Source organism: Rhinolophus ferrumequinum, chromosome 14 (assembly GCF_004115265.2).
Source record: "Rhinolophus ferrumequinum isolate MPI-CBG mRhiFer1 chromosome 14, mRhiFer1_v1.p, whole genome shotgun sequence".
Lineage (NCBI taxonomy): Eukaryota > Metazoa > Chordata > Mammalia > Chiroptera > Rhinolophidae > Rhinolophus > Rhinolophus ferrumequinum.
In genome coordinates, this window is record NC_046297.1 from 47379195 (window position 1) to 47402849 (window position 23655).

Below are 23655 nucleotides of genomic sequence, written 5' to 3' on the forward strand. Positions count from 1 at the left end.
AATCAAAGCATGTGGTGTTTTTTACTTATATAGGTTGAAGAAAAAGTCCCAGTCAGTGGATATCACTGCTCCAGGGTTCAACCCTTTGGCCGGTGCAGGAAAACAAATGCCACAAGCCAGTAAGCCCCCTGCCCCCAAGACGCCCATCATTGAAGAAGAACAGAACAACACAGCAAATACCCAGAAGAATCCTTCCCGAAAGAGTGAGCTAAAGAGGTTCTACACCATTGGTAAGCACCAGACATTTTATGCAAATGAATAGATGAAGTCTATCTAAGCAGCACTGTGAATATGCAGGTCCACAGTTAATGCTCTGGTATTTATAAAATGTGCCTATCTTTCTGATGGTTTATGTAGACATTTTCTCATATGGTCTGAACACAGAGATGGAAAAATACTGAAAACCTCCAGCAAAGTTAAACAAGAGAGCAGGCTTGAGGACCTTCTGTATCCTGGCCTAAGGGGACTAAATTTTATATATATATAATCTCATTTTCCAATTTTTAAGCGTAGGTGCCACTGTTATCATTTTCTCCATTCTTCAGCCAACACCAGTTTTGGTTTTCTGTTTTTGTTCTTCTCTTTTCCCCTCCAGGCTCTCAAGTCTCTGACCCTGTTCTGTCAGGTTGTTAAGACAGTGGTTGATGTCCACCTGTAGCTAACAGAGCCACTAAGAAAACAGAAAATTATTACATTCAGAGAGGACAAATCACATTGTAGGTCTCCTGTGGGCTTGCATGTTACTTCCCTTTGGAGAGTTTGAATCACGTCCAGAACTCATCATAGGAAAGCGTAGTCGTCTGTGGATGGAGGCTTGCAGGTTAATGTCTCTTTTTTCCAGGTAGAATACTATCCTATAGTTTGAACTTTAACATTTTAATTGAAGTGTTGTATGTAATCATTCTAAATGAGTGGAATTACCAACTTTTGTGTACCAATATTTGTCCATCATGTTTTTAGCCTTGCTTTTTTAACTAACAAAAACAATTTTCAGCGTCTTAGGTCTATTTGAGACAAAAGTTGCTAAACATGTCATATAAGGTAGAGGATGATGCATGGCGGAGATAAATCTACCCAAGAAGAGGATGGATGCTTCGGTCTTGCATAGTATTTCATTTTACAGAAATTGGGTTATATCCAAAAGCCTTAATAGTAGAGACTGTGGCTTACTGAGTTTACCAAAGTTACGTCAAAGAGGTCATATTTTATTTGACATATACCACCCCCACAACCCCAATGTGGCATGTCTGAATTTTTTTTCTCAGATATTTTAGTGTCCTTATCTAGAAATAATAATCAGGAGATCAGATTTCTTCTTCTGATTCCTACACCAGTTTTCTATGTGACTTTGTTAAATCATGCTCCTATGTCTTTGGTTTAAATTACTTCCCTTCAAGCTTGAAGAGATGTCTCTATGTAGGTCTAGTAGTATTTCAGGATTTGGCTGCTAAAACCACGTTTTACCTTTCCACTGTTTTAGGTATCCACTCTTTCTCTATCTACTCTCACTATTCCTCTTTTAGATTAAGATGTGCAAGTCTTATTTTTCAACAGGCAACAAACGTGATGTCCTTAAGGATGTCAATAGTCAGCGAACAAGAATGGGTATCAGACAGTCTAGACAGGTGCATAGTTCCGTTTTTAAAACTTATGCTAGCCGAGTTCTAAAAATCACTCAATTAGGAAAGCCCATAAAGTTTATATAACTGCCTCTCCATTTTTCAGTGTCCTCTCCTCCCACCCTTCAACAGGTCCACCACCTTCTATTACTTTTCTGATTTTTTTCCCTCTTCTTCCGCCCCCACCCCACCCCCCACCAACCACCCGCTCCAACCACCTGAGCCATCGGGCCGGCCCCACTTTTCTGATTTATTAGCTGGCTAGGAAGACTCAGTATTTTGCTTTCAGAAAATCGTTTATCGCACAAACTCAATATTCTCTAAATATGAGAAAATCAGGGAGAAAGAGTGACCGGCTTGGCCAAAGTAAATAGAAGCTATGCCTTAAAAATTGAAGTCTATAAATGGTTTGGATTTCAGAAAGATGGACTATGAGTTATTTTAAATAGCACGACCATTAGGGAACTTTTAATTATTGGATTTGAAACAATATGACTCATAATCAATGTCAATGGCATGTCTATTACGTTAAAATTGATACCTGAATTGTGGACTTAACTGTGTTTATGTTACCCTTCTACTAATTTGGACCTGGTAACACTATTTTCAAGGCTGAAATATTTGTAGCCATGTAAATCGCCTACATGGAAAGATCATTTCACAAAACAAATCTGCTTCAGTATTGGTAATCAACAACAACAATTAGAATTGCCATTATTGGTAATTCTATATATGAGACACAAGTTAAGCTCCTTTCTTCTATCTCAATTCATTCTAACAACAACAATCAGAGGTAGGTGTTGTACTCGCTGATTCTATAGATAAGAGACAGAACCTTAGAGAAATGAAAGGAGCCATGAGCAAGAGATAGCAGACTCTGTAAATGAAATTAACTTTCTCTTGTGACATTTTAGAGTCAGCCTTCTGTGTCACCCAGGATACCCCTCTGCACAGAGGGGAGCCAGAGGAGTTTCTATAAGTAATATAGTGGAGTGATATTTTTACTGCAATTCCCCGATAATTTCACTAAAGGAAACCTTGCCAACCCATCAGCCAATAGTCCCTTTCATTTGAAAGGTATCTTTCAGTGTTTCAATTTGTGATTCACACAACTGGAAAAACCTGGGAGCCCTCTTGTGGCCAATTAGAATATTACAATTAATTTTAGCAATGAAGTGCTGTACTGTATTTATTTAAGTAAAAGACTGTATTTAAATTCAAGCAGTGACTCTGGTTATCACAGTAGTTTCAAATAAAAAATAAACAGCTAGAACATTTTGGAGTTAAGTGTCTGTTAGTGGCTATGATTGGCCACAGTAGCTTCTCTAGAATTTTTGTTTTCTAGTCTCACAGCCATTATATTTCATGAACCTATGTATAGGATCTACTCCCTGTGAGAGAACTCAAGGAAAGAGAAATCATAGCCTCCTTGTATAGACAATGGATTCAGGTTCTTAATTATTTTTTATAACAGAAACATGTTAAGCCTAATATAGCAGCAAAAAATGACACAGCATAAACTCGTTACTTTTTTTTATAAGAGAATAGCCCATCTTACAAGAAGTGTAATAAAATTTCATTGATAGAATAAGTAAGGAAGAAGCTCTTCTCTACTGATTTGAAATATATGAATCTTTAGATAAATTAAAAGGAAAGTAATCACTATATCTGGACAGTGGCAAAGGAAAGCGCTTTTTCTATCCTGCCTCTGTCATTGACTACATAATCTTGCAAGTTACTTACTCTCATTGGACCTTAAGTTTCTCATCTGTACAGTAAAATATTTAAAGACACAAAACAGTGCCTTTTTGAGTTTTTTTTTCTCTTACTCTCTTCTTATTATCACAACTGACCATATGAAGTGTTGTGTAAGTTTTTGATTGCTATGAAACAAATTACTACAAACTTAGCTGTTTATCCGCTCACATTTCTGTAGGTCAGGTTCTGCATGTCTTAAGTTCTCTGCTCAGGGTATCACAAAGCTAAAATCAAAGCATTAGCTGTGCTGAGTTTCTGTCTGGGAACTACAGAAAGTATGCTTGCAAGCTCTTTCTTCTTGTTGGCAGAATTCAGCTCTTTGCAGTTGTAGAACTGAAAGCTCCAGTTCCTTGTTGCTTGTCAGCTGGCACCCATTCTCAGTTTTTAGAGGCCACTCTCTTTCCTTGTCCTGTGGCTCCCTCCATCTCTAAATCAATTAACTGTGGGTCAGATCCTCCTCTTTTGAATCTCTGACTTGGGATTAGCCAGGAAAACTCTCTACTTTTAAAAGGCTCACATATTTGGGTCAGGCCCACCCAGATGATCTTCCTGTCTGAGAGTCAACATAATCATGGGAGTAATGTCCGTTCATGTTCTTGGGGATTACACAGGTGTGTACATCAGAGGGGTGAGAATCTTGGGACCGTCTTAGAATTCTGCCCAACACATTTTACACCACTTACCTACTGTATACACACTCAATTTCCAGCACAGCTCGAACAAAACTTCCTTAAAACATTCCCATTACTATATATTCTGATCATTTTCATTGCTCTCTAGTTCATTTTAAAATGCAATCTCAGCTCCCTAAATTGATGCATGCATAATCCATAATGAGTTGTAACTTGCAGTTTGAAAAAAAAATCACTGGATTAGATATTTGAAGTCCTGGAGATACTCAAAATTCTATTATTTTTTTACAAATAAAAGTGTTAATTGAAAGTAAAATAATATAACATTAAATTAGTGGACCAACACTAATGGGTCAATAGATATAAATAGAATAGAATTTTTCTCTACCCCAATTTTTGTCTGTGCTCAATAAAACTACTGGAGTTTGACAATGGATATAAGGGAACTATCTTTTAAGACCATAGTCCTGACATAAAGATAAAAAGTGAATGTAAATAGTGGACCCGGTTCTTTGTAGTACTCTGTGTATTTGCTACCTTTAAATCCGAGAACTATGTGTAAGGACTTCTGAAAGACTTGTAATTAGGCACAGAGGTAGTGAAGAAGACTACACGCAGGATCCAGAAACACCCCATGGCCCCCTCAGATAGACCTGTACAAGTCCATGTAATATTTGCTCCTTGCTTCAGAAGCTAGAGCTAGAGCTCATATGTCTCTATATAGCTTCTGTGACTCTCAATAAAAGGTGCTGATGTCTTTCCATTCTGAGGATTCTCCCTTGACAATTAGAAAGTGGGACGACTCTTAAATGGATGTCCCCACAAGGAGTCATTCAGTGAAACACAAAATGCTGTTTAGTCCCTGATCAGACCCTGCAGTGCAAAGGCCTCGTAGGAGATCCTGTTCAGAATAGAAAAAACACATAACAGAGAACCCTGCATTCCAGGTGGTCATCATGGGAGGGGGTTGCGGGGAGAAGTGCCTGATTCAAATGGGCACACCAGTGAGGAGAATGCAAAACAGATGCCGTAAAGGCAGTGGTGAGGATGAGTGGGTGCAGCCCAGGTCAGGGCAGGCTCATGCAAAGTGCTGTGGGATCCAAAGAGATGGAGAAATTGCATCAGAATATAAAGATGCCCAGAGGCTCTTTACTTGCTCCATCTGCCCAGTCCCCTTTCACCTCCCTCCACCCTCCTTGCTCATAAGCATCTGGCACTTACCTGTCCCCTTCTTGCGTTGGCATGTCTGTCTCCCATCTCAGTTCCTATGTGTAGGGAATGATGCTGTGAATTTCATGACTCCCAGCACGTAGTACATTGTGCAGCGCACAGTAAGTGCTACACAAATGTTGGGGGTGAGGCTGGGGAGGAGGAGAGCGCTCCTGGTGGAGACTGCCCTTCTTCGTGGAGGATGAAAAGAGGAAATCTGCTAAGAGTTCAGTTTAAGGAAGAGCTTTGGAAGCTTCAGGGCTTCAGAGAGAAGATCTGGGACACCTGCTGTGGAGAACAGTGAGGAACAGATTAGTACTTCGTATGTGTAAAAAAGCAAAGAAACTAAAGAACGGTTAGAGTTAGCAGAGCCCTGTTTTATTACTTACACTATTTAAATGCTCTCTGCAAGTTCATGGAAAAGGCAGAAAAGGGTGGAACTTGGCCTTCCCAGGTTCCTGGCTCAGCAAGGCTTCCAAACTGGTCCAATTAGGGGGCTCCTTGGCTACCAGGTAACTAAATAACACTTCTGGAACTTTCCTTCAGTTGAGATCTCCCTCTCAGGTCCTCACTTTGTCATGTGAACTGACAGTCTGCTCACCCCTTTAGTCTCCTGTTTGCCCTCATGGATCTACCTTTTTATATTTTCAAACACACTTATATTTTCATATTTATATTAATCTCACTCTAACACATTCTCTTCGTAAGACGCTGTCTAGGATGAGTCAGACAATGTTCTTTACACAGTAGCTTCCAGGTATATTCAGATGAATGAATTTGAGTTTATTTTGCGGATATGCACACTCACACTTTTGTACATATGAAAACGTATTCATTCATTTGTGAATCTATTCATTAATTAATTCAGTAAATATTTATTGAATGCCTACTCCATGCCAGACCTCGTTCAAGTGCTGCTAATACAGGAGTGAATAGAGCTAAGGGTAAGCCCTTAGGTGCTCATATTCTGGTGGGGAATACAGGTTATAATCAACAATGAGATATTAACATATTGTCAAGGAAAAGAGTTTTTAAAGAAAAATAAAACAGGTTTAAGGGAGAAGGAAGATATAGAAAAGTTACTTTGTATGTGGGTTTAAATCTTATGTAAATTTTATAAACATTTCAGCAGCTGAATTATACAGTTCGGAGAAATCAGGCTGGTTTCATTTACAGGACATTAGATATATTAATAATTTTTTATTCAAAAAATTATTGTTTTTGTGGCATGGAATTACTTTCTGGAAAGACTAACAGAATGGGCACTTGCAGCATGAAGAAGAAAATGGTTGAGGGGCAACTTAGTGGGCCTCAAGTTTCCCAGCACTGTTTTCAAGAGGCAGTACCAGATGTTATTCATTTCTGCAAGAAAAGAAGAAGGCATGTGGATTGAGCTGGAGCAGAGAATACTGAAATTGAATACCAGGAAGAATGTAACACATTTTAATATGCGTTACAGGGGAGTTCTGGTTTGCTTTGTTTTGTTTTAAGTTCAACTTTTATCTCCTTAGAGTAGTTTAGGCATCAACTTGCCTAGAGGGAAAAGTCCTGAGATCTGCTGGCAAAGACCTAAATGATGTCAGAGCTTATGTGTTACAAGCCTCTGATCCTTTGATCCTTGTCGATCTGGTGAACTTAGCCCCTGCTTGACGTCCTGCAGTGGTGCCTCATTCCCCGCAAGAGAGGGTCGTTGCTCTAGAGACCTTCCCTGCTCTGTCTCTGCTTCCTGTCCAGCTTCCTCTCAGACAAGGCCCTACACTCCCACCTCACCAAACTCCTCTGTATGAGCTCTCAAGTTACACAAACTTTTCCCTCCGCCTTGAATAGTGTTAGGATTCAACCCAAACTTCCCTCATACCTGTAGAGAAGTCAGGGACAAAATCTAGGTAATGATGACTGATGGTAAAGAGCTTATCCTCTCCATGGTTTCAGGTCAAGTTCTCTTCTCAATAACAAAAACAAAAATGAAATTAGATTATTGACAGAGAGCTCAGTGAATGAGTGGTTTCCCAAATGGTAGTTCATACCATGGATGGTAAAACATATCCTTTAGAAAAAGAATAGTAATTTGTCATGGAATTACATTTATTCAGTTAAAGTGACTATCCCTTCCTTGTTTTCTCCTTTCCTTCCTCTTTCTTGTTTCTTCCTCCCTCTCTTCCTCTTTCCTTCTTTTCTTACCTCTTTTCTTGTGTTAAAATGAATTGACTTTTGTGAAAAGTATGCATTGATTTGGTAGACTGTGTGTGTGTGTGTGTGTGTGTGTGTGTGTGTGTGTGTGTATACAGATGTTTGTTTTTATTTTTTATTTTTTTACTTTTTTGTTATAGTTGACATACAATATTATGTTAGGTACAACATAGTGGTTCTACATGTAATATACCTTACAATGTGATCACTACAGATAGTAGACTTTTTAAATAAGATTTGTTCTTTTATAATATCCTGGCTTATCAAAATTAAGGTGGGAAATGTCCCCAAAATATTACTTTGAAATTTTATTGGTCTGTGTAATTATAAAATGTGAAATCCAATGATCTTGTCTTTGGCCCTGCCTTCTGAATAGAATGCCTTCAACATCCCAAGCTTAATCAAGCAAGTTAAATACAAATTTGTATCTTACAAACCCCAGGCTGCTTACATATTGAAAAGAAAGTCTACAGATTAAGGGGACTCCTGGGAATTCTTGTGAGTAGTTGGCAAAATTAGAACAGTAATAACCAGTTTAGAAATTCTAAAAAGAGAAAAGCAAGATGCACATTTAACTGCTTTTAAGTTGCCATATACCAGGCATTTAAAAATATCGTCACATAACTTGAGTGCCTATCATTTTGAAGGCAGAGTTTTTAATTATAAGAATAAAAAAGATCAACTCTAAAGTGAAAATACCATAACAGGAAAGAAGGAATAAAAGGAAAAGAAACTAATCTAGCTGGAGGCTACACATTCTACAGCATGAAACTAGGTCTCACTGAACCAGAACCTTCTCTTCAAGTAAGAGGATTCTTCACGTAAAGGCAGGAAGTCTCTGTGATTTAATCAGAAGAACCATCTTGGCACACAGGTCACTGCCTGTAAGCACAGAAACTAAAATGGATGACTGCCCTGAGGGTTCAAATCAAATTATGTTTTTGAGAAAGATGACTTTGTTTTGAAGTTTGTTCTGACAGTTTGATGATTTCTTGTATTTTCTGGGTCATAAGAATGTTTAGGCGAAATTATTCTATTGCTAAGGTTCCCTGTTAATGAAATCTGGACCTAGGCTTTTCATAAATTTTGAAGACAGGTGCCATGTGTAGAAGTACCATTTCTTTCTTTCTTTTTTTTAATGCACATTGCTTAAGAATGTGTAATTTTCATTGAGATAGGGAATTTGAAGATATTGAAAATTCAAGTTCAATTTTTTTGTTCATTTGTGGGATAAGCAAACCTTGGGATTCAATATGAGTGTGTGTGTGTGTGTGTGTGTGTGTGTGTTTGATTGGGTTCTTTTTTTTTTTATCAATAATTCCATTTAAAACCTGACGCCTAGGAAAACCCACAGGCAGAAACCCCTTTTCAACTCTAGAATAAATATGAAAGCTTTATGTCTTTCTAGAGAAATTAGATACGTTTTACTAAACATTTGTACAATTTTAAACTTTACTAAGCAGCAGTAGGTATACTCAGAAGGAAGAAAAATGTTCATCTGATACCCACATAGATTGGTAGTGCTTATAATGTGCTAGATAAGCTTGACAACTCTAATTTTACAGGGTTAGCACCATATTTTGTACATAAGCCTTATTCTTTTTTGCCCTAATAATGAGGTTGTTTTCTGTCGGAAGTAATCAATCTGGAATCAAGAAACACAGCTTAATCATGGTCATGATAAATGGATTAAGAAATGTTAATAACCTTGAAGTTTCCTTGAGCAGCTTGTGTTGGTGTAGTGCTTGAGTTGCACCATAATACTTTTATAACTTATTATAAACAAATTATACCTGTCAATTTACTTAATGATTTCCAAAATGCCTAATTAAACCTATACTGGTTAAAATTGTGAAATAATTAAAATGGACATTGTTTCATGGTTGAGAAATAATCACGATCCTGTTTGAAATTTGCTAAATCCTTTTAAAATAAGTCCCTTAGCTCTGTCAGAGAGTAAATCTTCCCTTTCCACCCATCAGCACTTGTAAGAATGTTCCCTTTCACTGAACCATGCATGGCTAGAGCAAGAAAAGATTATTTTTGAAAGACCTACTTTATTTTAAACATTTAATGATAGAATTAATGGCAGTTTGAACAGTGAGATAATATGTCCAAATTTCCCCAGTATTTCCATTTTTTAGAGTATGAATTCAAAGAGCTTCTAGTACCTTGAACACATTCAGTAATAAAACTATTGGTATCTCCTGATTATTATTTTTTTAAGTTGGCTTTTCTTCCCAATTCATACTAAAGATATTTCTTCACACATACGAAAAACAAAAACAAATCTATAGGATATGCTCCTCAAGGAAACGTAACCATGTTCACAACTTTGACCAAAAGAATATTACTGGGAAGAATATTACTGAATATTGTTAAAAGCTATGAACAATGGGACAGAATGCTTCTGTTTCTGCCAGAGATTTTGAAACTACTTTGACTATAAGTTAATTACTTTGAGTAACCCATTTATGAATACTTCAGTGACCATTCGTAATAATTCGCTATCAATCGTGTGCACATCTATTAATACATGAAAGTAAGCTTCTGGTGAGCTATTTAAAAACTTCACTAATTCAAACTTTGTGAGCCTCTGAACAAACTAGGAGATTAAAAAAACCTTTGTGTTCGTGCAATCTGGGAATTAAAAAGCTATGTGGTTTTGTAATGGAAACATGACTTCAGGATACAAAAAAATGCTATGTTCAACAAATTAGCTAGACAAACAGCTTTTAGCAGGTAAAAAATACCTACTAAGAGAAATAAATGGACTGCTTTTAGAGTAATGTTATCTATTAGTTAACCTACTTCAGGTTACCATGTATGTTTGAAAATACTAAAGTTAAATACCTTAAAAATTTTACGTGAATGTCTTCAGTAATTTAGATGGATGTTTCCTGGGGGAGGAAGCCCATATTGTCTGCATGATCACGGTCGACAAAATTTAGCATCCCATTTCCTTCATTCTGTTTGCTCATGTGTGTGGTCAGCCCCTGTCATGAATTGGAATCTTAAGTCTTCTGATACATTCTGTCTTCTGGAAAGAATTGCTGTCCATTAAATTTAAAAGATCCCTGTTATAAATATTAAAAACATTACGATTAAGTATATTGAAGATATCCCATTGTCAGAAAAATTAGTAAAATTTTAAGTGGTGCCTGCCGACCTGCTGCATTACAGTATTTTCTGTTTGCTGTGATTTACATTCAAAGATGCTTGGACTTTATTTTCTTGCTTAAATTTTATACTTTGATGGGAGGGTATTGATTTCCTCTCAGAGTTCTCTGAGCCAAGGAGGCAAAAATTATCGTCAGTATTGTATTTGGGGATAAAAATATCATAGGTGCCACAGTGAGGTGAACTTTGTGACTCTGTTTATTTAGTGTCTCATAGACCAATTCAAAAGAATTTCCTTTCCAAATAGTAGTTTCAGTGTCTTTGAGGTCTCTGTCAAGTACTATTTCAAGAGAGTCAAGATACAGCAAATGCCAACAGAATAATATTTACTCTAAGTGAAGAAACAGGGTATCTGGTATGCTATTTGGAGCTACAGAGTTTCGTTTCCTGCTTTAAACAATTCTCTCAAATTACAGATTTTGGTGATATGAGAAACGTTCTTGTAAATAAACGTAGGGTGAGTAGGACGGGATGGAGATAGCCAAAAACATGCATTTAAATAAGAAAAGGAGGAATATAAATAATAATTTCCTCTATATTCTCATTGTTCACCTCCACCTCTATAGAAGCCTCTCTAAACCTGAATTCAGTAGGCAGTTTTAAGAATGCTTATTCACTCATTTAATCAATGATTGCCTGACTACCATTGACAACTGCCAATAGTTGTAGATGAAGCTTGAGACAAATGTAAGGACAGATAATAGCTGTCTTGCGTGCTATACTATGTAATTTGGACATAATCTTGACACCTTGGGAATTGCTGAGGGTTTTGCTTAGGAGAGTGCCTTGATAAGGCTTGCTTTATTGAGAGATGTTTTGAGTATCATATGTAGAATGGGTTGGGGATATATGTACCTAGAGACAGCAAACTATGTTAGACAAGGATTAAGTAGATAGTAAGTTGTAGCTCTGGAATTGCGTAGGTCTAGGTTTGGATCCTAGCTCAGCTATTCTGCGTAGCTCTGTGACTTTGGGTAAGTCACTTGTCTCTCTGAACTTCTGATTTTTATTTGGAAAGTGAGAATATTATGCTGTACCACTCAGGGTTGTAACAAGGCTTATATGAGATAATGTGTACAAATTGCTTACTCGTAGATACGTGTACAGAGTGAGCGTGCAATAAATGTGAAATAAAAAACAAAGTATCAAAATAAGTGAAGAATGACAAGATCCCAAACTAAGGCCGTGGCAGTACAACGAGAGAGAACTGTAGAGAGATAATGGACATAAATCCAGAGGAACTGGTGACCAACTGAAAACGAAGACTAGAGAAGATCGGTGCTATAATTTCAGTTTTCAAATACTTGGAACAAGAATACTTAACATTTTTCAATTAAGAAAATATATCTTCTTTTGTAAACAAAGAAAATAACTCTAGGGCCAGAAAAGGGATGAAAATACATGGCAACAAATGAGAATTGAAGTCACGGGCCTTTTGAGCTCTGGTCCAGAGATAGGGGCAGCCAAGAACTCAACTCCAGCAGGGTAGGTGGGTTTAAAAGGACACCATGAACTGTCACAGCCAAGTAGAGTCAAAGAAGACATCACAGCTAAATGAAAGGGAGTCTCCTGGATAGAATCTTAAGAAAAAAGGTCAATAAGTAAAAAGTAAGGGAATTTGGATGAATTATGGACTTCAGTTAATAGTAATGCACTGATATTAGATCATTAATTATAACAAATATATTACAGCATCTAATATATTATGTTAATAATAGGAGAAACTGGATGTGTGGTATATGAGAACTTTCTGTACTTTCTTAGCAATCTAAATTTAAAAACTGTCCTTGAATAGAGAAGTTTGTTTTAAAATTTTAAAAAAGGACACCATGCATGGTGGAAGAAAGGAGCCCTACTCACTTCTTTGAACTTAGACTTTGAAAGGAATGCTGGTAAAATATGCTGTGTTTACTGCCCATGCAGGGTTGTGGTTCATACTGAGTTTTCAGAGGCAGTGGAAACAGAAAGCCTTACAAGCTACACCTAGGAGAAGCCATTCATTCATTCCTTGTCTGAATCTATTTTCTCCCCACTAGCAGCTTGTGAGGTAAGCCACCAATATAAGACCTTATTCTGGAATGGACGTCTCAGGGGACAAGAAGAGCTAAGAGAAAAATGGGTAGAAGGAAAGAGAAGATGAGAGAGAACCTAAAAGCTCCCTCTCAAGAACAGCCTGAAACTAAAATTTAAGTCTATGAGGAAAGCTAAAACTGAGAAAGTCAACAAAATAAAAAATTAGGTGAAGAATTGACTCTTGATAAAATGTTTAAAAAATGAATTCTAATAAATGACCTTATGTTTGTTTGAGGCTTCCAGGATCGCCATTGACTTTCTGATTTGAACATCTGCGTGAATGGGGTTATATTTACAAAGATGGAAAATAGTCCATGGATAGCTTGTGAAATGGAATATTGAGTTCAGTTGTGGGTCAGCTGAACTTGAGGTACTTATGGAAATAGGGAGTCGGCTCTGCAGTTCCGGTGCTCAGGAAATAGAGATAGATTTAGAATGAAGATATCAATCCAAATTAGTATGTAGGTAGACAGCAGTTTCTTAAGATGAGTGAGTAAAGTAAGAAGAAATAAGTCCTACCCAAAATTTCAGGAGCAGGATGAAATCAGTAGGCTGCAGAGGAAACTGGGAAAAGATGCTCAGGGCCATGGGCAGCCATCTTTGTTGTTTTCTCAAGCTCTATAATCCAGTAAATATGTCCCGTTTTAGCCTCTACTAGTTATTTAGGGAAGAAATGAAACTCTGTCACTGATATGACCAAAAGTGCAAAAGATTATCTTGTTTTTAGCTGTGGGTTTGTCATATATGACTCTTATGATGTTGACGTATATTTCCTCTGTATTCATTTTGTTGAGTGTTTTGTATCATAAATTAATGTTGAATTTTGTCAAATTCTTTTTCTACATTTATTGAGATGATCACATGATTGCTATTCTTTATTTTGTTGATATGGTGTATCACATTGATTGCTTTGTAGATATTGAACAATCCTTGAATCCCTGGAATAAATCCCATTTCATCATTGTGTGTGATCCTTTTAATGCATTGTTGAAGTCTGTTTGCTAATATTTTGTTGAGGAGTTTTGCTTCTACATTCTTCAGGGATATTGGCATACAATTTTCTTTTTTGTAGTGTCTTTGTTTCATTTTGGTATCAGTAATACTGGCCTTATAGATCAGTTTGGAAATATTCCTTTCTCTTCAATTTTCTGGAGTAGTGTTAGACAAATAAGTTTTATTCTTCTTTAAATGTTTAGTAGAACCCACCTGCAAAGCCATCTGGTCCTGGACTTTTGTTTGTTGGGAGTTGGATGAGGAATATTTTTTATCAAAACAAAGACAGGGAGCAGCAACTTCTCTTCGGCCTCCTTCTTTGGTCATCACCTATGATTTAAGAAGAGTACAGTAATAAAATCTGTCAAGAAAAATGGGATGGACTGGGATTGATGTCTAAGTATCATATCAGAAAAAAGTGTTGATGTTAAAAGCAAATGTTTTTTATATGATTCAAGAAAAACTAGTGTATCTCAAAACATCTTTTTCCTGGATTGAATCAGTATTCATGAGTCTCTTCTCTTAGGATAATCACACTTATGATTCATTCTGTTTAAACACCCTATTTAATACAGAGTCATACTACATCACACGGTCTGAGAACCTTTCTCTACATTATTTTAGGACTTGTGGAAAACTTAAGGATGATCAGCTGGCAGCTCGTGACTCAGGGTCTAAAGGAAGTTCCATGATAAGCCACCTGAACACACAAAAGGCTTTGCTTTACTTTTCATCAGCTGGACTCACCAGGGAAAGTTTTAATGCCTTCAAACTAGTCTAAAGAATTGCTTCCTAAATTTTCATGTGCATTAGAGAATCTTATAAATGTACAGATGTCGCCTCAGAAGATCTGGGGTGCTCACAGTTTTGCTTTTGTAACATTTCAGCCTGATGCTGCTGGTTCCATAAATAGCAAGGCTAGTCTAAAGAGTGTGGAGGCTGTCTTCATTTGACAACACAATTAACATATCTTTAAATATTTGGATCCAAGTTACCATCCTGGACCAAGAATTTATCGTAAAGACTTATGTTTTTTTCTTGAAAGACTCTGCACAACTCCTAGCCCTTGATACCTATGATACAAGAAATTTTCAGAATTAAAATAAAAATATGGATATTATTTCACACATACATATACATAGTTTTGATACTATAAAATATGCAAAACAGCATATGGTTTAATAGATGAAATTATTTTGTTAAGATTGGAGCATTTGAGATATAGCAGTTGCTGAATTTGATGAGTTAAGGGTGACAGCTGTGACAGTATAATGTCGTTTAGTGCAGAGCAGTAGAAACAACAGGTTCTGACACAAGATGGACATGTTAGAATTTAGAAATATACTCGCTATTTTAGCTCTGCTGTTCTCCATTTGTGTTGGTAAAGTTTGTTGGTCATTTTTTTCTCCTATTCAATGGGAATAAAAGCACTTTCTTCATAGAGTTTTTGTGAGTTTTAAATAAGATTTTTAAAAAAGCTTATTTACCTGGCTGGTAAATTCTTAACAAACATGTGCTATTTTATTCAAGAAGAAGAATGAAAATGGAGAGAAGCCAATGGGGAAATAATCAGTAATCAGTAATCAGTAGTCTCAGCTTGGGAAAAATACCTATTGATAAGTTTTTACCATTTATATTTATTTTTGTCCTGAAAGCAAAAATGAGGTTTCTGGATCAGACGTATTCTTACCTGCAGCAATAATAGCCCTGATTCTCCTTTTCTCTGTTCCCTCGCAGCCATACACTAAAGGTAGATGTCAGCTCCACTTACCAGGGTCTGTACCCCTGAAATTATAAATCTGGACATTTATACAGGAGCTGGACAGCTGCCCTGCTCCCCTTTGTATAGAGGGAGAGAAACCTTTTTCCCTTATGTGAATGAATCTTCTCTGGGATAGCTCCCTGAGTTTTATAGTCCTCTGCAAACTAAACAAAATAGCTCAGGGGTTTAGCCTCCATTGAAGTGTAAGCACAGAGTTCCAGAGCTTTCTATCCATCAATCATCCTTTAACCCAGATACCAGTTTTCTCTGTTAATGCTAAGGGCCCCAGATGGCACCTCCACATCTCTTCTGCCTGTGACTCCTGAACTCTCAGCAGACCCTATACAAATCATGAAATTCTGGCTGTGATTGGATGTCCTGCAGAAACTGATGGAAGGACGAAGTTGAATTGGGCAGAAATAGGGAGAATATACACAGGACACATAGGATAGAGATGCCCTCAGTTGGCGTCAGGGTCAGACACATCATCATTAACAGTGGAAAGAAAGGACTTGAAAAGAAGATGATTTTGAAAGAATTCCCACATTTCCTAGTAACCAAAGGTGTGGTCCTGTACCTAGGTCACCTGTCCTCCCAGGTTTCTAACTCCTATATCTGTTCAATTAGGAAATTAGACATCCTCATGATCATGAAGATTCCTTTGAGCCTCTAATTCTTGGATTTTAATGTTTTTAACCGAGGTGCATTTTATTAGTGTTCTATTCAAATGAAACTATTCTAAGCATTTATTTTTGGCACAACAGTTCTCTAAATGCAGTTCAAAATAACATCTGTTTCTAAAAACGTGTTCAATTACTTGTACCATCTACTTTCTGCCACTTTTAGTATTCTTGTACTAAATTTTGTTGTCCCAAAACTACGCTGGGCTCTTACAAGTTTCAGGTTGTACCTGCTTGTTTCCTGTTCGTAATTCTAATCATTCATCGTGATTTATTGGTTTTGCCATCTCCTAAACTTTTTATATAATGTAATCATATTGCTGCATTAAAATGAACAACCTCCATAATAATTATATCCCTTTATAGAAGGCAATCTTTCTCAGTGGCTATGACGTTTGTTTTGGTTTTATGACCCCAGATAGCTGTGACAAACTCAACAATTGTGAATAGCATAAAAATAGGTGTTTTAAGTGTGGTAAAGCAAAGTTAAAGTTAAGCATGGAAAAAATGCTTGTGGAGGTGGGTTCTTCAAAATGGATAAGTGAGAGGAGGAAAGGTCCAAAAGTTATGAGCACGTGTGCGTGGTGGATGTTGTGCATTATCATTTCATTTCATCATCGTAAAAATCTTGTAATAGCTTTTATTATGTTACACATGAGGTCCAGAGATATCCATGGCTTGCACAAGGTCACCTGGATTATAAGGTGTAAAACAAGGGTTGAAATTCTCATTTGACTCCAAAACCTATCTTCTTTCCGTTAAATTTCACTTTCTCCAAGGTGTGTGCCATGCTCTTTTGTGGCAACTTAGTTATTTATCAAATGAGGTAATGACTGTATATGCTCTGTATAAAATGTTATACAACTGTGTCTTATTGTTGCTGTAATTGATAAAACTGGATGAGTCATTTAAAGATCCTAAGGAACCATAACAGGTAACTGGTATGCACAATTATGCACTTAGTCTCGCTCATATAATTCTACTTCTCATGTGTGTATTTGAAATAGCATTTTGTAATTAATGCATTGTTTCCAATAAAGCACTAAATATGCCCTTTTCATATTTCTCAATAAAAGCAGAATTTTGGCAATGTTTGAAAATTCCTGTATAATTTGTCTCAGGGCTTGTTACAGGAAGGGAAGGAGGGGGGAGGAACAGAGAGAGGAAGGGAAGAGGAGAGAGAATTAGTTACTAAACAGGGCTTCTTCTATAATTAGCTTGTTTCATGCTCTAGTAAATTATGAACTGATAAAATTACAATAATTCTTTAGCAGGAGCAAAACTAAGTTCACCAAACATTGCTAAAAAATGGTAGTTAATTTAAAAAGTCATGAAGTGGGATCAGCTATGAGTCCTTTCAGAATGACTCATGTCAAATAAACTACTTCTTTTTAAATGGAAGACTTAAGGATTAGGAAAAATATCGTAGAGAAAATATATTGGTTTTCAGCAGAACAATCTGACAAATTTTATATGATGGTCAGTTAGAAAGAGAGAGAAATAAACATGAGATGATTCTGTGGATACTCCGTGCTTTGAGGATGACTAATACCGAAGGGTCAGCTTGATGAATGGTTTCTAGGACTGGGCCACCAGGCCTGCATTTAGGACTGTGTCTCACTCATGTTTCAAAAGTGTCTTTGACCTAGACAGATAAGATATAAGTTGACACAATGCTAAGTGACATCAAAATGTGACAAGATAAGTTCACCTTAAGTGATTGACTCAAATGGAAAACTTAACATTTACATAATTAACTCAAACTGAATGTAATTGACTCAAACAAAAAAAATTAACAAGTTCAAGTGTTAATTTCTTTTCTTTGAAAAAGTCAACGGTACATATACAAATTTCAGAAAACCTGATTTAACAGCAATTTGGGGGGGGGAAAAAAATCCATGGGTTTTAATTTTAAAGGTGACTGTCAGCAATGTAACATAGCAAGCCAAGAAGGAAATATAATCTTAAATGATCACACTTTCCGGGATACATTGTCGCTGTTGTCCACCCCGAGGAAGAAGGATCAACCATCATTTACATGGCTCCCAAGGGTATCTCTAAAACCAGTGGGTGGAAGTTCCAAGATCAGTTTTTAGCTTAATATAAAGGAGGACTGTATGGAAATAATAACTGCCAAAAGAAGGGGGTATAAGACAATCCTGTAGGCAGTTTATCTATTTTGTTCTTCTAAAATAGTATAGTCATATTTCATTTTAGCACAAAACCATGATGATATCTGTACCATTCCATTTTTAAGAATATCCAGTGTCACAATCAACTTCTTTTTGCCTTGTGATAGACTTGAAATAATTTCCTTGTTCTTCTAGTACTTTTGCACTACTGCCCTCAGTTAGGAGGGTCACTTAGTAAGAGGCAGTGTAGAAGAGACTATAGAGCCAATATAGCTTGATTTCAATCTGGGTGTTACCACTTATTATGTGATATTGGGAAGGTTATTTAATTTCTCTGGACTTCTGTTTCTATATCTGTTAAAAGAAGATATTGTCTACATCACTGTGCTGGTCCAAGGATTAAATGTAGATACTATATATTTTTTAATTAGGTTGTCTTTTGAAATATGATAAATGTTGAACAAATACCCATTAATAATTTATAAGAGTATGATAATTCATGTTTTTAAAACACTTAGAAACTGGTGGTGTATCTGATTGAGGAAAATATATTCTCTCCTTTGCTCTGAGACAGGGTTTTCTTAATCTTCATAAAGCAACTATAAATGGTTTAGAGGCAAAGCTCCATAAACATAGTAAGTGGTAGATAAATAAAAGTAAATAACTATTATGTTACTATGAAACAAATTGGTATAATGATGCTCCTGGGATGAGACACAAATCATTTGTTTCCCCTCCTTGTATCTCTACCAACAAGCGTAAGTCATGCTCTATGCTCTCCTTAGTTTTCCTCAGGAAATACAAGTTCCTTTCGCCATTATTCTTTACATTAGTCCCAACCAAGAGAGGTACAATAGTGAGGAAGTGAAGAAAACAAAATTCACTCATTGTTGCCAGTACTCACACACTGCATGATTTGAGGGGTTAAATAAAGAAGTACCCACCCCAAAATAGTTTCTGTTTGGTGTGATCCCAGAGTCCTCCCTTGAAAAACACCCATAAATTGTAAAACAAAGATAGGACTTTTTTCCGGAGATCACGGACCCACCTGGGAAGAAGAAAAGTAAAGCTTCTGATTCTTGCTTACCAGGACTTCGGCAACGCTTCATTTAGCAGATTGGCAGTTGATACCTTAGAAGCATGGATGAGTTCCCTGAGGTGTGATGAGCTATGAAAATAGTTCATTTCAGTGAGACATAGAGAAGAAAGCAAAGATTATCACTGAATGGTTGAAATACAGAGCAGTCCTAAAGGTTTCCCAGGGAGTGAATGGAGATCTCCAAGGTAGTAGAGAAGAAACATGTAATAAGAGGTAGGAATAAGAAACCAACATTTTATCCAGGCCCAATGTTTATTGCTTGTATTTGCTTTTGGCTCTTACATGTCTCATTCTGTTTTAAATGTACCCTATCAGTTGTGCATTTTTATCTGTATTTTGACAAATGAGTGAATTAAGGCCCGAACAGGTTAAATAGCTTGTGTGAGCTTCCACGGGTAGTAACCGATAGACCAAGGATTTGTGTCTGTCTTCTGCACTACACTGCCTTCAATAGATAGGGATCCTCCTCTTTTACAAACAGAGCACAATTATTGCACCGTCCTAATAGGTATGCAGGTGATCTTGCCAAGCCCTTTAGAGATAATTCCTTAGCTTTAGCAAGACTGTTTAGCAGCTTAGGTTGTACTTGGAGATACTGTGAATATTATCCAATCTGAAATCCTAAAACAAAATAAGTTCACAAGAAAAGAAAAACAAGTAAACAGTAAGTGGCCTAAAACAAGTGTTTATTAAACAGGTGGTGCATCTGATTGAGGAAGATATATTCTCCCCCTGGCTCCCTGAGACAGATGTTTCTTAAATCTTCATAAAGCAACTCGAACATGTGTTAGAAGCAAAGCTTCCCAAACATGAAATTCTTATTAAGAACTCAAAAAGCTCATAAAAAAGACTTATTTTTCTTTCTGTGTTTCTGCCAAAGTTTATTGAGAAAATGGATATAGTCATATTCATGTAAATACAATTATAAAATTATTTTATCAGTAAATTTCCACTGTAGATTAGACTTTTTTAACTTATTTTTTAAATCCCATTCCCTTCAATAAAGCTGTAATAGAATTACTGCATATAAATAGATGCAGTGTAAATAAGTGTTTCAAATATATTATGCTGTTTGTTAGCAATAACCACAAAGTAATATCACTGCAAGAAACTAAATTTCACATTGGCTTGAGCTTTAGGGTCATGAGGATAAAAAAAAAAAAATAACAGAACTATGTGTGGCTTAGTTCTGGCATCTCAGAAGATACTTACATATATTTTTAGTGAACCATCACCAATCTCTGGTTTGTTCTCTTTTTTTATAAACGGGTGTGGTTTGTGTCAGCAATCCCCTCAAAAGGATTGAGCGTATGTTAAATTCCTTTTTGCCTGTAATTGATTTGAGAGGTGATTGATAAGTCTGCTAGCTTAAGAGTTGTGAGTTTCTATGGGCTTACATTTCTATGACTTTTTTTAATGGTAAATGGGCTAAACCTACAGAAATTTGCAACTTCTTTCTGCACCATAAACACAAGGAAGAGACTTCCTAGATATCAGTGCTTCTTGGTGACATCCTCCAAATATGGGCATTGGCTGGTTCTACAGCATAAGTAAGGAAAGGAGAAGGAAGCTACTGAGTGAACATGATACTCTTCATTCACAGAATTTCATAAAAAGGCTTATTTAGATCAAGTATGCTACTTTGAAATTAATTTAATTAGTTTAAGCTATATGTGGTCATTCATTTGTTTTTATATGCATTTTTTTAAACATCTCCTCCACCTGACATGCAATAAGTTTATTTTTGTTTTTCTTCCAGATCTAGGTTGATGGATTATTTCATTTTTGAGTACCTAAAGGTGGGGGTGAGAGGTTGATTAGTGATTCCTATGAGCGAAGATATTGAACATTATATACACATCAAACAAAAGAAAAGAAAAAAAAAGCTGTGTTGAATTGTGTAATTCTTAGTCACAAGTGATTTCTTTAAAAATTTATGAAAAGCTACTGCCATCCTTTAGTGAGTTGATTTCATCAGACATAAGTAGGTGAATTTCTCCCTGTGGATACTCACTGGTGAGCTGATATTGTATATCAGCTAAGGTTTGCTTAGGAAAACAGAAACCACTCTAGGTATTTGAGCAAGACAGGACTTTATACAGGAATTATATGCTTACAAAGCTATGGAAAAAGCTCAGAGAGAACTATTGCGGGTTTTCAAAACACCCGGAAGTGTAAATATGGCAGGAAGCCCGTGTCAGTGCTCTCAGCTGGGTGCAGCACTGACTGAATGATTTGCAGGGACACGAGAGAAGCCTCTGAAAACCTCACGTTGCCATCTGCCCATAAGTCTACTTTACCTCTCGTTGATGGAATCTAAATAGAAATCTTGCTGACAGGAAACTATAGATAAATCTAATTCTCAGGCTTCTACCCCTTTGGGTCACTGTACAGAAAATGTCAGGGATGGGTCTGCATTGATATCCATATAATAGAAAGCATACTGGTCAACTCCTCACATAAAAGTCTTAGGTGGAATTGTGTCTTTTCCCCCAAAGCACTGGCTTGAGTACTGTTGAATGAGTTAGCATTCTAAATGTTTATCTAGCCATTCTTATCCTGCCTCTTAATTGCAGAGAGGACAAGCTTTTTTTTCCATGTACAAGGTGGTGTTCTTGTCAAAACATAAAATCCAAAGGGAGACAGATATGTACAACACACAGGTAATAGGAAGTTACCTAGCAACCAACAGTACATGAAACTTTCAGCTTTCCTTTGCCTTTTATGAGCATTTTTGTTTAGCAAATTTGATCAGATGAATAGGTGAAGCAGGCAGAAACATATTTCAATATTTTTGGCTTATCTTGTTTTAGAAGGTAAAAGTTTCAACTCCATTATGCAAATGTTCTTTAAGGTATATCTGATTTATCTTCAGCTGATGAGAATAATCAAGCATATACATATTACTAATGGAAGGGACCTCAGGGAAAAGAGCACTGCTCTTCTTGGGGTGTCAGAGTCTTTTTGACTGACATAAAGCTATGGAAAAGTATTCCGTGTTCCCCTGAGAAATAAAAATAATGGAAAAAAATTGCAATGGTGCATCTCATCATCACAGGAGACAGTAGATGCTCTCTGAAAGTTTTATATGAAAGATTGATTCTATGGTTGTGCTGGGACAATTTGTAAATTTCGAAACAAGGTTGTTCTAGATTGGCTTTAAATTATCTCCTATTATTTAATTAATATTTTGTAACCTCTGTTATGGGATAAAAACCTTCAAGATGGCTAGTATACTTATATGTACTGTGTTATTTTGCTATCTAGATTTTGATTAGTTTCAATTTATCACTGCAAAAGTGATAATCTAGAAAAAAGTTCAATATTGCCCCTCTTTTACCACTGTTATATTTTCTGGAGTTTTTAGATGAGGCTTTCTCAACCTTGGCACTAATGACTTTTGGGGCTAAATAATCCTTTGTGTGGAAGGCTGTCCTGTTCATTGTAGGATATTTAGCAGCACACCTGGCCTCCACCTACTAGATACCAGTATCATCACGCCCAGTGTGACAACCAGAAATGTCCCCAGACATTGTCAAATATCCCCTGTTGGAAAAGTCACCTCTGGTTGAGAAGCACTCTTCTGGACGATGCAATATAATACAAAATAGAAATTAGAAACAGAGCTACTGAAAGGGAGACAAAACTATTGTTTTAGATAGTACGTTGTCTACCTGGTAAAACCAAGACATTCAAATGAAAAGTTATTTGAACAAAAGACTTCAATAAAGTAGTAAACACAATAAATGTCTATTTACTTCGCTCTCTTCTCTGCAAAACAGAGCACTCTTTAAGGAGACTTCTATCACTGCATTTCCAGGTTCTACGCAGTGGATTTGTTTCTTGTGAAATATACTTATAAAGGAGTCATTCATTTTTTAAATTGTGATAAAATGCACATAACATAAAATTTACCATTTTAACCATTTTAAATGTACAGCTCAGTGGCATTAAGTACATTGTATTGTGTCTAATCATTACCCTCATCCATCTCCAAAATGTTTTTATCTTGCAAAACTGAAATTCTGTAACAATTAAACAGTAATTCCCCATTCCATCCTCCTCCCATTCCCTGAAAACCGCCGTTCTACTTTCTGTCTCTTAATCTGACTACTCTAGGTACCCTATGTAAGTGGTATCATATAGTATTTGACCTTTTGTGATTGGCTTGTTTCATGTAGCATAATCGTCAAGATTCAGGTATGTTACAGCATTTGTCAGAATGTCATTCCTTTTTAGGGCTAAATAATATTCTATTATACATATATACCACATTGTTTTATCCATTTATTCATTGATGGACAGACACTTGGGTTGCTTCAGCCTTT

General features: G+C 36.5%; 1 protein-coding gene across 2 annotated transcripts in view; it reads left to right on the top strand.

Annotated features, from left to right (window-relative positions):
- The window catches only part of OXR1 (oxidation resistance 1), a 452988-nt gene that overhangs the window by 246102 nt on the left and 183231 nt on the right, over positions 1-23655 (top strand). For both annotated transcript variants that reach the window (XM_033126004.1, XM_033126006.1), the window contains exon 3: positions 34-230. In XM_033126004.1, coding sequence (XP_032981895.1) covers positions 34-230 — 197 coding nt within the window. The remainder of the gene's footprint in view (positions 1-33; positions 231-23655) is intronic.